Raw genomic sequence first — 15,927 nt, 5'->3', positions numbered from 1 at the left:
GGGAATTGAGTATAAGAGCAAAGAGGTCCTTCTGCAGCTGTACAGGGCCCTGGTGAGACCACACCTGGAGTATTGTGTGCAGTTTTGGTCTCCAAATTTGAGGAAGGACATTCTTGCTATTGAGGGATTGCAGCGTAGGTTCGCAAGGTTAATTCCCGGGATGGCGGGACTGTCATATGTTGAAAGATTGGAGTGACTGGGCTTGTATACACTGCAATTTAGAAGGTTGAGAGGGGATCTGACTGAAACATATAAGATTATTAAGGGATTGGACACGCTGGAGGCAGGAAGCATGTTCCCGCTGATGGGTTAGTCCAGAACCAGAGTTTAAGAATAAGGGGTAAGCCATTTAGAACGGAGTTGAGGAAAAACGTTTTCACCCAGAGAGTGGTGGATATATGGAATGCTCTGCCCCAGAAGGCTGTGGAGGCCAAATCTCTGGATGCCTTCAAGAAAGAGATGGATAGAGTTCTTAAAGATAGCGGAATCAAAGGTAATGGGGATAAGGCAGGAACTGGATACTGATTGTGGATGATCAGCCATGATCACAGTGAATGGCGGTGCTGTCTCGAAGGGCCGAATGGCCTACTCCTGCATCTATTGTCTATTGTCTATTTTCAAAGGAAACCAATTTTAATAGCAGGATACAAAAAGCAACCTTTGCTTTATGTACACATTTAATGCAACCCTTTGAGGATTAATTTCTACTCTGTGATTTATCTGTTTTAATATCCTGGGTTGAAAGTCCTCATGCTACTTCAGTAATTTCTCATTTACCAATTTTCTTCCTTCCTAGATTCTTCCATCTCCCTCCCCTTGATTTACCATGGGCTTCTCATGCACTACTGATAATTTGTCCTCTTCCCGCAATGTGCAGTTAATCATTTAAATAAGTCTTCACTTTCTACATTGCTTACCACTGTCACGTATACCTCAGAATATTGTCCTCAGCAAAGTCCTTACTTTTGTCCCCTTTCGCCTCAATGAAGTCTGCGTTGGCCATGACGCTGAACACTTCTGTTTCCTCCGTCTCTGAGCCCACTTCTTTGGTAAGAATTCCCCACCCTGCACTGATAACTCCTTCTCCTGCCTTCAGCCCTCCTCCTCATCTTGGTCACCCCACTCTGGTGTTCTGCCTGCCCTGGATCTTTTCATCTCGAATTGACCAGCTCGGCTTCAGCACTCCTCTCTCCTGCTCCACCCTTACCCCCACTGAAAGCACTGCCCTCCACTTTCTCCACACCAATCCCAACCTTACGTCAAACCCAAAGACAGGGTGCTGTGGTAGTGTGGCGGACTGACCTCTACCTTGCTGAGGCCAGGCAGTAACTCTCAGACACTGCTCATGCTTGTCCCTCGAAGAGGACCCCACTCTGGACCATCAGAAAACTGTCTCCGCCACCATCATTGACCTCAATCCGCTCTGGAGAATTGCCATCCGCTGCCAGCAAAGTCAGTTCTCTACCCCACACTGTTCGCTTCTACTTCCTACCCAAGATCCACAAACCTGACTGTCCGGGTAGGCCCATTGTTTCTGCCCGCTCCTGCCCCGCTGACCTCATGTTGTCTTACTTCAACTCCATTCTATCCCCCGTAGTTCAGTCCCTTCCCATCTACATCTGCGAAACTCCTCATGCCCTCGATCTCCTCAGTAACTTTCAATTCCTGGATGTTCAGTGCCTGTACACTTCTATCCCCATCAGGAAGGCCTCAAAACTCGCTCCTTCTTTCTTGGCAAAAGAACCAACCAATCCCTCTCCTCCACCACCCTCCTCCGTCTGGCAGAACTGGTCCTCACCCTCAACAATTTTTCCTTCGGCTCCTCCCACTTTCTCATGTCTCGAGGGGTAGCCACGGGCACCTGCGTGGGCCCAGCTATGCCTGCCTCTTTGTTGGCTATGTAGGACAGTCCATGTTTCAAGTCTTCCCTGGTAATGCTCCCCATCTCTTCCTCTGCTACACTGATGCTGGCACCCATGCTGAACTCATCAATGTCATCAACTTTGCCTCCAACTTCCACCCTACCCTTAAATTCACTTGGTCCATTGCTGACACCTCCCTCCCCTTTCTTGATCTCTCTGTCTCCATCTCTGGAAACAAACTGTTGACTGACATCTTTTATAAATGTACTAATTCCCATGGTTATCTAAACTATACCTCTTTTCACCATGTCTCCCGTAAAAATGCCATTCTCTTTTCTCAGTTCCTTCATCTCAATTGCATCTGCTCCCAGGGTGAGGCTTTCCTTTCCAGGACATCAGATATATCAACCTTCTCAAAGAGCAGGGTTTTCCTCCACCATTGATGTTGCCCTCATCCGTATCTCCACCATTTCCCAAACATCCACACTCACCCCATCTTCCTGCCGCTTTAACGGTGATAGAGTTCCTCTTGTCCTTACCAACCACCCCATGAGCCTCTGCATCCAACACATCATTCTCCACAGTCTCTGCCATCTCCAAAGGGATCCTACCACTAAACATATCTTTACCTTCCCTCCTCTCTCTGCTTTCCACAGGGATTGCTCTCTCTTTCCCTGATTTCCTTGTCCATCTGTCCCTCCCCAGTAATCTCCTTTCTGGCACTTATCCCTGCAAGTGTTACACCTGCCCATTCACCTCCTAACTCACCTTCATTCAGAGTCCCAAACAGTCCTTCCAGGTGAGGCAACACTTCACCTAAGAATCTGCTGGGATGGTCTATTGTGTCCAGTGCTCCCGATATGGCCTCCTCTACGGTGGTGAGACCCATCATAAATTGGGGGAGTGCTTAATCAAGCACCTCCGTTCCATCTGCCAAAAGCGGAACTTCCTGATGGCCAAGCATTTTAATTCCGATTTCCCCATTCCTGTTCCCACATGTTGGTTCATGGCCTCCACTTGTGCCACGATGAGGCCACCCTCAGGATGGAGGGGCAACATATTATGTTCTGTCTAGGTAGGCTCCAACCTGATGGCATGAATATCGATTTCTCCACCCGGTAAGACAATTTATCCCTCCTGCTCCTCTCTTCTTCTATTCCCCCACTCTGGCCTCTTACCTCTTCTCACCTGCCTATCACCTCCCTCTTGGTCCCCTCCTCCTGCCCTTTCTCCTATGGTCCATTCTCCCCTCCTACTACATTCCTTCCTTTCCAGTCCTTTACCTTTCCTACCCACCAGGCTTCACCTATCAGTTTCTTGCTATCCTCCTTGTCCTCCCTCAACCTTTTTGATTCTGGAATTTTCCCCCTTTCATTTCCAGTGCTGTAGAAGGGTCTTCGCACAAAATGTTAACTGTTTATTCATTTCCACAGATGCTGCCTGACCTGTTGTGTTCCTCCAGCATTTTGTCTGTGTTGCAGTAGCATATTTGTCTGTATTAAATTGTTCCACACTTTCCTTAAGCAATTTTCTGTCAATGTATTTATAATTTACTGCTAGGATTTATCTTTATATTGTATTCCCCTTCCAGCTATTTTAATACTATCTTTATAGATCTTGTTTTATATATAACTTTGCATATACATTTAAACCACTTTTAGCCTTTGGCTGTATCTGTATGAACATGGCTTGCACACCTTTTGTGACTACAGTGAAACTTGGAAATCCTGATGATTCCAAGACTATCTTGAAATTAGTCTGGGCCCCAGTTCCTGCGTGCTCTTTAAGTGTGCCAGGTTCTCCGGAAAACTTGTAATAAGACTGTGTACCATCTTAAAGAAATGAAAGTTATGCTGGGCTAGTCCAGAGAATCTGCCTGTCTGGTGACACTGGGGATAAGCCAACATCACATTTCTTGTCATATGCACAAGTACACGTATGCACAGCAACAATGAAAGAAGTTACAGGCACATACTATTTTGTAAGCAGCATTCACAAGAAACGTAAATTAAACACAAATTATACGCTCTAAAAAAAGGACACAATTTCAAGCAAATAAATCAGTCATTTTAGTGTAAAGTGATCTACATGTTCACAGTATTGGTATACTGTGGTGATCAGGGTTGTCCTGGATGGTTCGAGAACTGAAGGGAAGAGCTGTTCTTGAACTTGGTGTTGTGGAATTTCAGGCTTCTGTCCCTCCTATCCATTGTTAACTGCGAGAAGGTGGCATGGGGATATTTGATTTTATCTTCCTGAGGCAGCGCCTCCTATTGGTACAACCGATGGTGGCAAGAGATGTGCCTTGGATGTATTGGCTTGAGTCCACCAATCTCTGCAGATGTTACCCTGGTATATATATCTGTTATCAGTGCTGTGATATAATAAATATAATGGGTAAGAACATGCCATCACTCAGAGTATGAACTTCTTGGAAGAAGTTTAGTAACAGGCTGCCCCCAACATATTTTTGGATGTGTTTGTTCTTAACGCAAACTACACATTTCTGTGTATCTGTGACAGATAAATTTGAATCTTAACATAGTAATCAGTCTTGAATTCAGCTAGTTTTATTCAATCCACTGAATATCTCAAACTCCTTCACAATTAGTCCATTATGAAAGATAAAAATCCACGAATAACCAGTGAATAAATGACAAGTCAACGTGTTTGTGATTACAGGGTGTAAGCATCACTGGCAAGACCAGCACTTTTGAACTCTTTAGCCGTGACCACAGCCATACTGGCGGTGAACCACTGCAGGCCTTCTACTGAAGGTACTCCTACTGTATTTTAGAATGGGCGGGGTGTGATCTCGGATTTAGACTCAGTAACTGTGAAGAGGTGTCCATGTGTTTCCAAGCCACAGTGGTGTGTGACTTGGAGGAGAATGTGTACACCTGCCTTGGTCCTCCCTGCTGATAGAGTGCATGGATTTGTCAGATATGGTCAAAGTTGACTAACTGAGGAAATGGCACACAGTTTGTAGATTTTATGCACTGACACCACAGCGTATAAGTGGTAGAAGGTGCAAATACTCAGAATGATGCACTCATCCTGCCAAATGATGCCAAACTCCTGACAATGGACAAGCTTTGGTGTATCAAGAGGTAAATCACTCACTACAGGATTTCCTGCCTCTGACTTCTTTTTGAAACCACCAACATGATGTGGCTGGACCAGATGGTTTGGATGGGGGACCTGACAATGGTCGTATTGCTGAATGATGTTAAACCGAGGTTTCAATGTTAATCCCAGCATTTCAAGTCATCGTCAGGAGCTCCAACCAGGCTTCTATGAAGAAAGCACTGCATAATTACCATCAATATCTAATCTGTGTTTAAACTAGGTAGTGGGGGGGAGGGGACGAACTGGAAACATAAGGATGGAGATAAAGGAAAAGTGAGAATAAGAAAAGTTAAGAAAGACAACAGAATTAATGGAGCAGAAAGCTCAGGAAGGGATCGTACAGTATGGCCAAGTGAAATAGGAATTGATATGGGAGGTGAGGGGAGTAATGAATTAAAAGTATTGTATATGAATGCACGGAGTATAAGAAATAAAGTGGATGGGCTTGAGGCTCAGTTGGAAATTGGTAAGTATGATGTTGTGGGAATAACAGAGACATGGCTTCAAATGGACAGGGCCTGGGAAATGAATATTCAAGTGTATACGTCCTATCGAAAGGACAGACTGATGGGTAGAGGGGGTGGGGTGGCTCTGTTGGTGAAGAATGATATTCAATCCCTTGCGAGGGGGAACATAGAATCAGGAGACGTAGAGTCAGTATGGATAGAACTAAGAAATTCTAACGGTAAAAGGACCCTAATGGGAGTTATCTACAGCCCCCAAACAGTAGTCTGGATGTAGGGTGTAAGTTGAATCAAGAGTTAAAATTGGCATGTCGCAAAGGTAATGCTACAGTTGTTATGGGGGATTTCAACACGCAGGTAGACTGGAGGAATCAGGTTGGTACTGGACCCCAAGAAAGGGAGTTTGTGGAGTCCCTCCGAGATGGATTCTTAGAACAGCTTGTACTGGAGCCTACCAGAGAGAACACAATTCTAGATTTAGTGTTGTGCAGTGAACCGGATTTGATCAGGAACCTCGAGGTAAAGGAGCCATTAGGAGGTAGTGTCCATAATATGATAAGTTTTAATCTACAATTTGAGAGGGAGAAGGGAAACTCAGAAGTGTCAGTATTACAGTTGAACAAAGGGAACTATGGTGCTATGAGGGAGGAGTTGGCCAAAGTTCAATGGAACAATACCGTAGTAGGGATGACAGTGGAACAGCAATGGCAAGTGTTTCTGGGAATAATGCAGAAGGTGCAGGATCAGTTCGTTCCAAAGAGGAAGAAAGATCCTAAGGGAATAAGGGGAGGCCGTGGCTGACAAGGGAAGTAATGGACAGCATAAAAATAAAAGAGAAGTATAACAGCAAAGACGAGTGGGAAGCCAGAGGATTGGTAAACTTTTAAAGAGCAACAGAAGATAACTAAAAAGGCAATACGTGGAGAAAAAATGAGGTACAAGGGTAAACTAGCCAAGAATATAAAGGAGGATAGTAAAAGTTTCTTTAGGTATGTGAAAAGGAAAAAAATAGTTAAGGCCAAAATTGGGCCCTTGAAGACATAACCGGGTGAATTTATTATGGGGAACAAGGAAATGGCAGACGAGTTGAACATGTACTTTGGATCTGTCTTCACTAGGGAAGACACAAACAATCTCCCAGATATAATAGTGGCCAAAGGACCTAGGGTAATGGATGAACTGAAGAAAATTTATATTAGGCAGGAAGTGGTGTTGGATAGACTGTTGGGTCTGAAGGCTGATAAGTCCCCAGGACCTGATGGTCTGCATCCCAGGGTACTTAAGGAGGTGGCTTTAGAAATCATGGACGCATTGGTAATCATTTTCCAATGTTCTATAGATTCAAGATCAGTTCCTGAGGATTGGAGGGTGGCTAATGTTGTCCCTTGCTTCAAGAAGTGAGGAAGAGAGAAAACAGGGAATTATAGACCAGTTAGCATGACGTCGGTGGTGGGAAAGATGCTGGAGTCAATTATAAAAGATAAAATTACGACACATCTGGATAGCAGTAACAGGATAGGTCTGAGTCAGCATGGATTTACGAAGAGGAAATCGTGCTTGACTAATCTTCTGGAATTTTTTGAGTATGTAACTATGAATTTGGACAAGGGAGAGCCAGTGGATGTAGTGTACCTGGACTTTCAGAAAGGCTATGATAAAGTCCCACATAGGGGATTAGTGGGCAAAATTAGGGCAGAGTACTGACATAGATTGAAAATTGGCTGGCTGACAGAAAACAAAGAGTAGCAATTAATGGGTCCCTTTCGGAATGGCAGGCTGTGACCAGTGGGGTACCGCAGGGTTCAGTGCTGGGACTGCAGCTGTTTACAATATATATTAATGATTTAGATGAGGGAACTAAAAGTAACATTAGCAAATTTGCCGATGACACAAAGCTGGGTGGCAGTGTGAAATGTGAGGAGGATGTTATGAGAATACAGGGTGACTTGGACAGTATAGGTGAGTGGGCAGATGCATGGCAGATGCAGTTTGATGTGGATAAATGTGAGGTTATCCACTTTGGTGGTAAGAACAGGAAGGCAGATTGTTATCTAAATGGAGTCAAGTTAGGAAAAGGGGAAGCACATCAAGATCTAGGTGTTCTTGTACATCAGTCACTGAAAGCAAGCATGCAAGTACAGCAGGCTGTGAAAAAAGCTAATGGCATGCTGGCCTTCATAACAAGGGGAATTGAGTATAAGAGCAAAGACGTCTTTCTGCAGCTGTACAGGGCCCTGGTGAGACCACACCTGGAGTACTGTGTGCAGTTTTGGTCTCCAAATTTGAGGAAGGACATTTTTGTTATTGAGGGAGTGCAGCGTAGCTTCACAAGGTTAATTCCCGGGATGGCGGGACTGTCATATGTTGAAAGGTTGGAGCGACTGGGCTTGTATACTCTGGAATTTAGAAGGCTGAGAGGGGATCTTATTGAAACATATAAGATTATTAAGGGATTGGACACGCTGGAGGCAGGAAGCATGTTCCCGCTGATAGGTGAGTCCAGAACCAGAGGCCACAGTTTAAGAATTAGTGGTAGGTCATTTAGAATGGAGTTGAGGAAAAACTTTTTCACCCAGAGAGTGTTGGATATATGGAATGCTCTGCCCCAGAAGGCTGTGGAGGCCAAGTCTCTGGATGCTTTCAAGAAAGAGATGGATAGAGCTCTTAAAGATAGCGGAATCAAAGGTTATGGAGATAAGGCAGGAACTGGATACCGATTGTGGATGATCAGCCATGATCACAGTGAATGGCGGTGCTGGCTCGAAGGGCCGAATGGCCTACTCCTGCACCTATTGTCTGTTGTCTATTGTCTATGGAACCCAGAGGTCCCAACACACTACACCACTTTTATACTAAGATAAGTAGTGCCCAGCATTCTATGCCCAGACCGCATTTCGGTAAATCTGGTCACTTGGCTGTCTTTCTCCTACCTGCATACAGGCAGAGACTGTAGAGCAAAGTTTCAGAGATTAGGACAACAAAGAGATGGTTGGGGGAGGCAGAGGAGCAGTTACAGGTTTTCTTCAAGTCGGTGGACCGGGCTGTATTCAAGCATTCATCTGGGAATCTGAATGAATATGCCATAGTTGTAACGGACTTTATTAAAACAGTTGTAGACGGTGTGTCCCCACAAAATCATTCCGAGTCTTTCCCAACCACAAGCCCTGGGTGAACATCTGAACCACAATCTGCTGAGTCAGATCAGAGGCATTCAGATCTGGTGACCAAGAAAGTTGCAAGAGGTCCAGGTATGATCTCCAGAAAGCCACCTCACGGGTGAAGTGGCAATTCCGGTCTAAACCTGAATCAACAAAGGATGCTCGACAGTTGTGGCAGGGCTTGAATACTGTCACCTTTTATAAAGTTAAATCAGAATCAGGTTTATTATCACTGGCATGTGACGTGAAATTTGTTAACTTAGCAGCAGCAGTTCAATGCAATACATAATCTAGCAGAGAGAGAGAAAAAAAATAAAGTAAAACAGAATAATAAATAAACAAGTAAATCAATTATGTATTTTGAATAGATTTTTCAAAAAATGTGCAAAAACAGAAATACGGTATATTAATAAAAATGAGGTAGTGACAAAGCTTCAATGTCCATTTGGGAATCGGATGGCAGAGGGGAAGAAGCTGTTCCTGAATCACTGAGTGTGTGCCCTCAGGCTTCTGTACCTCCTACCTGATGGTAACAGTGAGAAAAGGGCGTGCTGGTGCTGGAGGTCTTTAATAATGGACACTGCCTTCCTGAGACACCGCTCCCTAAAGATGTCCTGGGTACTTTGTAGGCTCGTACCCAAGATGGAGCTGACTAGATTTACAACCTTCTGCAGCTTCTTTTGGTCCTGTACAGTAGCCCCTCCATACCAGACAGTGACGCAGCCTGTCAGAATGCTCTCCACGGTACAAATACTGTATAGAAGATTTTGAGTGTACTTGTTGACGTGCCAAATCTCTTCAAACTCCTAATAAAATATAGCCGATGTCATGCCTTCTTTATGACTATATCAATATGTTGGGACCAGGTTAGATCCTCAGAGATCCTGACAGCCAGGAACTTGAAGCTGCTCACTCTCTCCACTTCTGATCCCTCTATGAGTATTGGTATGTGTTCCTTCATCTTACTCTTCCTGAAGTCCACAATCAGCTCTTTCATCTTACTGACATTGAGTGCCAGGTTGTTGCTGCGGCACCACTCTGCTAGTTGGCATATCTCACTCCTGTACGTCCTCTCGTCACCACCTGAGATTCTACCAACAATGGTTGCATTGTCAGCAAATTCACAGATGGTATTTGATCTATGCCTAGCCACACAGCCATGTGTATATAGAGAGTAGAGCAGTGGGCTAAGCACACACCCCTGAGGTACGCCAGTGTTGATTGTCAGTGAGGAGGAGATGTTATCACCAATCCACACAGGTTGTGGTCACCAGTTAGGAAGTCGAGGATCCAATTACAGAGGAATGTACAGAGGCCCAGGTTCTGCAAGTTCTCAATCAGGATTGTGGGAACGATGGCATTAAATGCTGAGCTATAGTCGATGAACAGCATCCTGACGTAGGTGTTTGTGTTGTCAGCAAGTGACATAGGTGACAATGGGGCTTAGCCTCTAGATAAGCTCAAAGCCTTCTATGCACGCTTTCACCATAGAAACATGGAGGAACGTTCAGGAACTGCCACAACCCTGGATGATCCTGTGATTTCAGTCTCTGAGGCTGACGTGTGAGCAGCTTTGGGGAGGGTGAACCCACATTAAGCATTCGGTCCAGTCAGGGTACCTGGCCAAGTACTAAAGACCTGTGCTGATCAACTGGCTGGACTGTTCACTGAGGTCTTTAACCTTTCATTCGGCAGTCTGAGGTGCCCATCTGCTTCAAACGGGCTTCAATCATACCGGTGCCCAAGAGGAACGTAGCAACCTGCCTCAGTGACTATCATCCAGCAGCACTTACATCCACCCTGGTGAAGTGTTATGAGGGGCTGGTAACGCCCTTAAACAAAAAATAGTGGATACAGCCCAATCCATCATGGATAAGACCCACCCCACCACTGAGCACATCTACATGAGGCATTGCCACAGGAAAGCAGTTTCCATCTTCAGGGACCCCCATCACCCAGGACATGCTGACTTCTCATTGCTGTCAGTAAGATGGTGGTACAGGAGCCTCAGGGCTCACACCAGCAGGTTCAGGAACAGCTATTACCTCTGAACCAAAGGGGATACCTTCACTCAACTTCATTTGTCCCATCATTGAAATGTTCCTGCAACCCATAGACTCATTTTCAATGACTCTTCATCTCGTGCTCTCAATATTTATTGCTTATTTATTATTATTATTATTATTTCTTTCATTTTGTATTTGCACATTGTTGTTTTTTGCATACCAGTTGAACACTCAAGTTGCTGTGGTCTTTCATTGATTCTATTATGGTTATTATTCTATTATGGATGGATTGAGTAAGTCCACAAGAAAATGAATCTCAAGATTGTGTATGGTGGCATATATGTACTTCAATAATAAATCTACTTTGAACTTTGAACTTAGGCCCTCGGTGGTTGGAGATGGTGATCGCCTGCCATTTGTGTGGCTCAGATGTTATGTGCCTCTCTTCAGCCCATGTCTGAATGTTGTCTGGGTCTCTCTGCGTTCAGACATTCAGCAGACTGCGTCATTTGCTGGGTATTTACAGATGGAAATGAACATTGTACAATCGTTCCCACTCCTGAGTGTGGGTGGGGGCTGGCCATTGATGCACCAGTTCAACGTCTTTCTTGAGGTGATAATTCCTCGTGCAATGTAACATTGCCTCAGCCTAACATACGAATGCTAGGCTGAATTACGCACTCAGCGCTGTGGTGGGACGTGAATTAACCTCCTCCTGACTCAGGGCTACCACAGACAGCTGTTAGTTAGTTAACTAATATCGGTTAGTTAAGCACAGGTCGTGTTCCAAATCAGCAAGGCATTGCTCTGAAGCCTTTGCCCTTCACGTAAGTCAGTTACAAACAAGAATGCTTTTCTGTGACTTATAAATAACCATCGCTTGAATTAAAAACTGTTTACTGTTAATGTTGTTTGGAGCACTTCCCTCTACATTCTTTCCATAGTATAACACACACTAAATTCTGGAGGAACTCAGCAGGTCAGATGGCATCCTTGGAGGAAAATTCTCAGCTCGAAGTCCTGACTGTTTATAACTATTGCTCAAGATTTCCAGCATTTGCAGAATCCTTTGTGTGTTTCTTTTAAAAGAAATCTGAATAAAATGTGTGTATGGGCAATATTGCATCATTTGCGTGTCGTGTATGTATTTTCTCCTCAGTGCATTCTAAATATTTGGTCTTCAGTTTTATGGATTGTTTGAGAAACTTTTCAATAACACATCAAGGAGACAATGTATATCTTTCTTCTTTGTACTATTATAAATCTTGTGATGAGAATCTATCTGAATCCCATAATTTAAGTCAATGCCACAGGAGTGGTGAAACGTACTGACATTTAAAATGTCACATGTGCAGCTATTGCTTTTCTCAAGTAATTGGAATTGGAAAGAATTATCAGCAATCTTCATTTTATTGCAAAAACAATCTGTTGTATGCTTTACTCATCCATCTTCCCTTTTATCACCCTGCAGAGACAAGATGTTTCCAGCCTTAGGTTTTGGTGCACAGCTACCTCCTGACTGGAAGGTAAAGCCTTTTAAAATATGGTATTAAACCTTATTTACAATAGTCTGCATTTGTTCTGCCACCCTTTAATAAGTAACTGTGAGAGTGTTTATCCAGACCTACTGAGAGCTTTTAATTTTAAATGAGCATCTAAAAGGAGAGAATCGTGAAATTGTTAGTCAAGCCATGCAGCAGCCTTGGAGAGGGAAATGGAGTTAATGTTTCAGGTTGGCGACATTCATCACAATTGAAAACAGAGCTAGTGGCTGACCATGTTGTAAGCAATGGGCCATGGAGAATGGCCAGGGGAGCAAAAGGTTTGTCTTCGACAGGACAGGAAGTTGTAATGTTACATTCGAAGTTCAGAAGTTCAAAGTAAATTTGTAATCAAAGTATGTATATATCGCCATGTACTACCTTGAGGTTCATTTTCTCGTAAATATTTACAGGAAAATAAAGAAATACAATAGAGTTAATGAAAAATTATACAAAACAAAAACTGACAAACACCCAATCTGCAAAAGAAGATGAGTCATGCAAATAATAAATTTTAAAAGTATATAAGTAATATTGAGAACATGGGTCGTAGGGTCCCTGAAAGTGAGTTGATAGGTTGTGGAGTTGGTTCAGCACTGAGGTGAACAAGGTTATCCATGCTGGTTCAGTAGACTGATGTTTGTAGGGTAATAACTGTTCCTGAACCTGGTGGGAGTCCTCGATGATGGTTGGTGCTTTCTTTTGGCAGCGCTCCTCGTAGATGTGATCAATGATGGGGAGGGCTTTGCCTGTGATGGACTGTGTTGTATCCACTGCTTTTTGTATCCATTCCTGGCCATTGTTTTTTCCATACTTTGCCGTGAGGATCAGGATACCCTCCGCCATGATTCTATAGAAGTTTGTCAAAGTTTTAGCTGACTTGCCAAGCCTGTGCAAACTTCTGAGGAAGTAAGAGGTCTAAGAAACGGGTCAATCTAAACTGTTATATCACTCCCCTGTAGCCTCGGTTCGTACTAACTCCTTAAACTCACCTTTTTTTCCTCTCTTTCGTGGTACTCGACAAGGCTGTCCTCTTAGTCCCCTATTATTTGATATTGCATTAGAACCTCTTGCAATTGCTATTCGAGAATCTTCAAATATTACTGGGATAACTCGGGGATTAAAGTCCCATAAATTATCACTCTATGCTGATGATTTACTTTTATATATTTCTAATCCTGAGAGATCCATTCCTGCTGTTTTAGAGTTATTAGCACAATTTGGTCTTTTCTCAGGTTATAAATTAAATCTTAGTAAGAGTGAACTTTTTCCGATTAATAAACATCTTCCCTTATATTATAAATTTCCATTTAAATTGATTAATAATTACTTTTCATATCTTGGGATTAAAATTACTTGTAAACATAAAGATTTATTTAAGACTAACTTTTTACCATTAATAGACCATATTACTCAACTTTCATCTAAATGGTTTCCCTTATATTTAACTTTGATTGGTCGTATTAATGCAGTTAAGATGTTTTTTTTGCCAAAATTTTTATATGTGTTTCAGGCATTACCAATTTTCGTTCCTAAATTTTTTTTTGATAAAGTTGACTCTAAAATTTCTTCATTTATTTGGCAGAATAAGAATCCGAGACTGGGTAAAATACATTTACAGAAAGCTAAGAGAGATGGAGGTTTAGCATTACCTAACTTTAGATTTTATTATTGGGCTATTAATATTCGACATATGAAATTTTGGTTACTTGACCGGGACATACTATCTATTCCTAAATGGGTAGCATTGGAATTACAATCTGTTCAGGGTTATACACTTGGTTCTATTTTAGGTTCCTCTCTTCCTTTTGATTCGAAACGCCTTAAGCAGGTCTCTAACCCGATAGTTAAATATGCTTTGCGCATTTGGTTTCAATTCAGAAAATTTTTTGATCTTAATCAATTCGGGTTAGCGATTCCTATTTTAGGCAACATATTTTTTCCTCCCTCTTTTACGGATCGCGCTTTTCAAACTTGGAAGACTAAGGGTATTTTACGGTTTTTGGATTTATTTTTAGATGGTTCCCTTATGTCTTTTGAACAATTATCTAATAAATATAACTTATCAAGAATACATTTTTTTAGATATTTACAAGTTAGAAATTTCCTAAGTACTATACTTTCTTCCTTTCCAATGCTTCCTCCTATATATATTTTAGATTCGATAATTAACCTTAATCCATGTCAGAAAGGTGCATCGGCTATGATTTATAATATTATTATGAAACTTAGGAAAGCTCCATTTGATAAGATTAGGGTAGATTGGGAACAGGAATTGGGGCTTACCATTTCTGTGGATGATTGGGGGCAGATTTTACAATTAGTTAATACTTCCTCTATTTGTGCTAAACATTCCCTAATTCAATTTAAAGTGGTTCATAGAGCACATATGTCCAAAGATAAGTTAGCGCGTTTTTACTCGCATATTAATCCTTTCTGTGATAGATGTTCGGGGCAGATAGCCTCTTTAACTCATATGTTTTGGTCTTGCCCTACTTTGGAAACTTTTTGGAGAGATATTTTCAATATTATTTCTAAGGTATTAAATATAGATATCTCTCCTCACCCTATTACTGCTATCTTTGGACTACCTAAAATTTCTAGTAATCTTTCCCCTTCAGCCCGTAGAATGATTGCATTTCTTACTTTAATGGCGAAAAGATGTATTTTACAACATTGGAAAGAGCTTAATGCTCCAACTACCTTTTTTTGGTTTTCTCAGACGATTTTATGTTTGAATCTGGAGAAAATTAGAAGTAACCTTTATGATTCTTCATTTAAATTTGAACAGATTTGGGGACCTTTTATTCGATATTTTCATTTAATGTAATATTTACCCTTCTTGTTTTTTTTTCACTGTTTTAATGGAGGTCGGGATTGAGGACGTGATTTTAAGTTTAACTCTGTTTGGTTTCAAGTTAGCCCATTGCTTTGCTTTGCTTTTAGGTAGTTGCACGGTGGGATTTTTTTGGGGGGGTTTTTTTTCTTTTTTTTTCCATTGATATATATAAAATCTAGTATACTATTATGTTATCTTGGTTTCTTATGCTTAAATTACATTGTTTGTAGTATTTTCTTTTTGGTATTGTTATCTTTTGGAATTTTATTGTACTTTAACATTGTATTAATGTTTATATGGCTTACCTTTTTTGTATACTTACTCAATAAAAAGATTTAAAAAGAAAGAAACGGGTCAATGAAGAAAACAAAGAGGTCTGGATGACCTAAAGTAACAGCAGTACCACCAAATGGTGTCTGCAAACATGCGAGCAACTATGATGACTTGTAAGCTCTGCGGTGAATCCTGATGAGTATAACACACTACAAAGGGACCTACCTAGCTGCAACATTACCTCTCAACTCCTAAACTCAATCCCACGATTGATGAAGGCCAATGCACCGTATTATTTATAAAGCTGCATGTAATATCATTTACAAGGTTGCTGTTGTCTCCCCTGAACAAGGAATCTGATTGCTGAATGAGTATTTGACTGGGACGTTGCTGTCTGACTTAAAACAAATCAATGTAATAGGCTTGTGGCCTTTCTTATTTGTCCATAACTTGGTTTGATTTCTTAGTGATGCTAAACCCTGCCGATTATAGTTAATCAAAGTATTCACACAGTCACTGGGTGAAGGGAACAAGATCCCTATTTTTCTGTCTGACAGTACAGAGACAACAATGTCACTGACCTTTTGTTCAGACAAGGATATCTTGAGAAAAGCAGTAAGCTTGTGAAAGCATATCCAGTTGTTGACATTATTGA

At 42.0% G+C, this 15,927-nt stretch overlaps 1 protein-coding gene across 5 annotated transcripts in view; it reads left to right on the top strand.

Moving 5' to 3' along the window:
• The window catches only part of cpne2 (copine II), a 273,889-nt gene that overhangs the window by 181,974 nt on the left and 75,988 nt on the right, over positions 1-15,927 (top strand). For all 5 annotated transcript variants that reach the window (XM_063066745.1, XM_063066743.1, XM_063066741.1 and 2 more), the window contains one exon: positions 12,091-12,145. In XM_063066745.1, coding sequence (XP_062922815.1) covers positions 12,091-12,145 — 55 coding nt within the window. The remainder of the gene's footprint in view (positions 1-12,090; positions 12,146-15,927) is intronic.

This window comes from Mobula hypostoma, chromosome 14 (assembly GCF_963921235.1).
Source record: "Mobula hypostoma chromosome 14, sMobHyp1.1, whole genome shotgun sequence".
NCBI classification, from domain to species: Eukaryota; Metazoa; Chordata; class Chondrichthyes; order Myliobatiformes; family Myliobatidae; genus Mobula; species Mobula hypostoma.
Note: the sequence above shows the minus strand (reverse complement) of the source record. Positions and strands in the feature narration are given on the sequence as shown.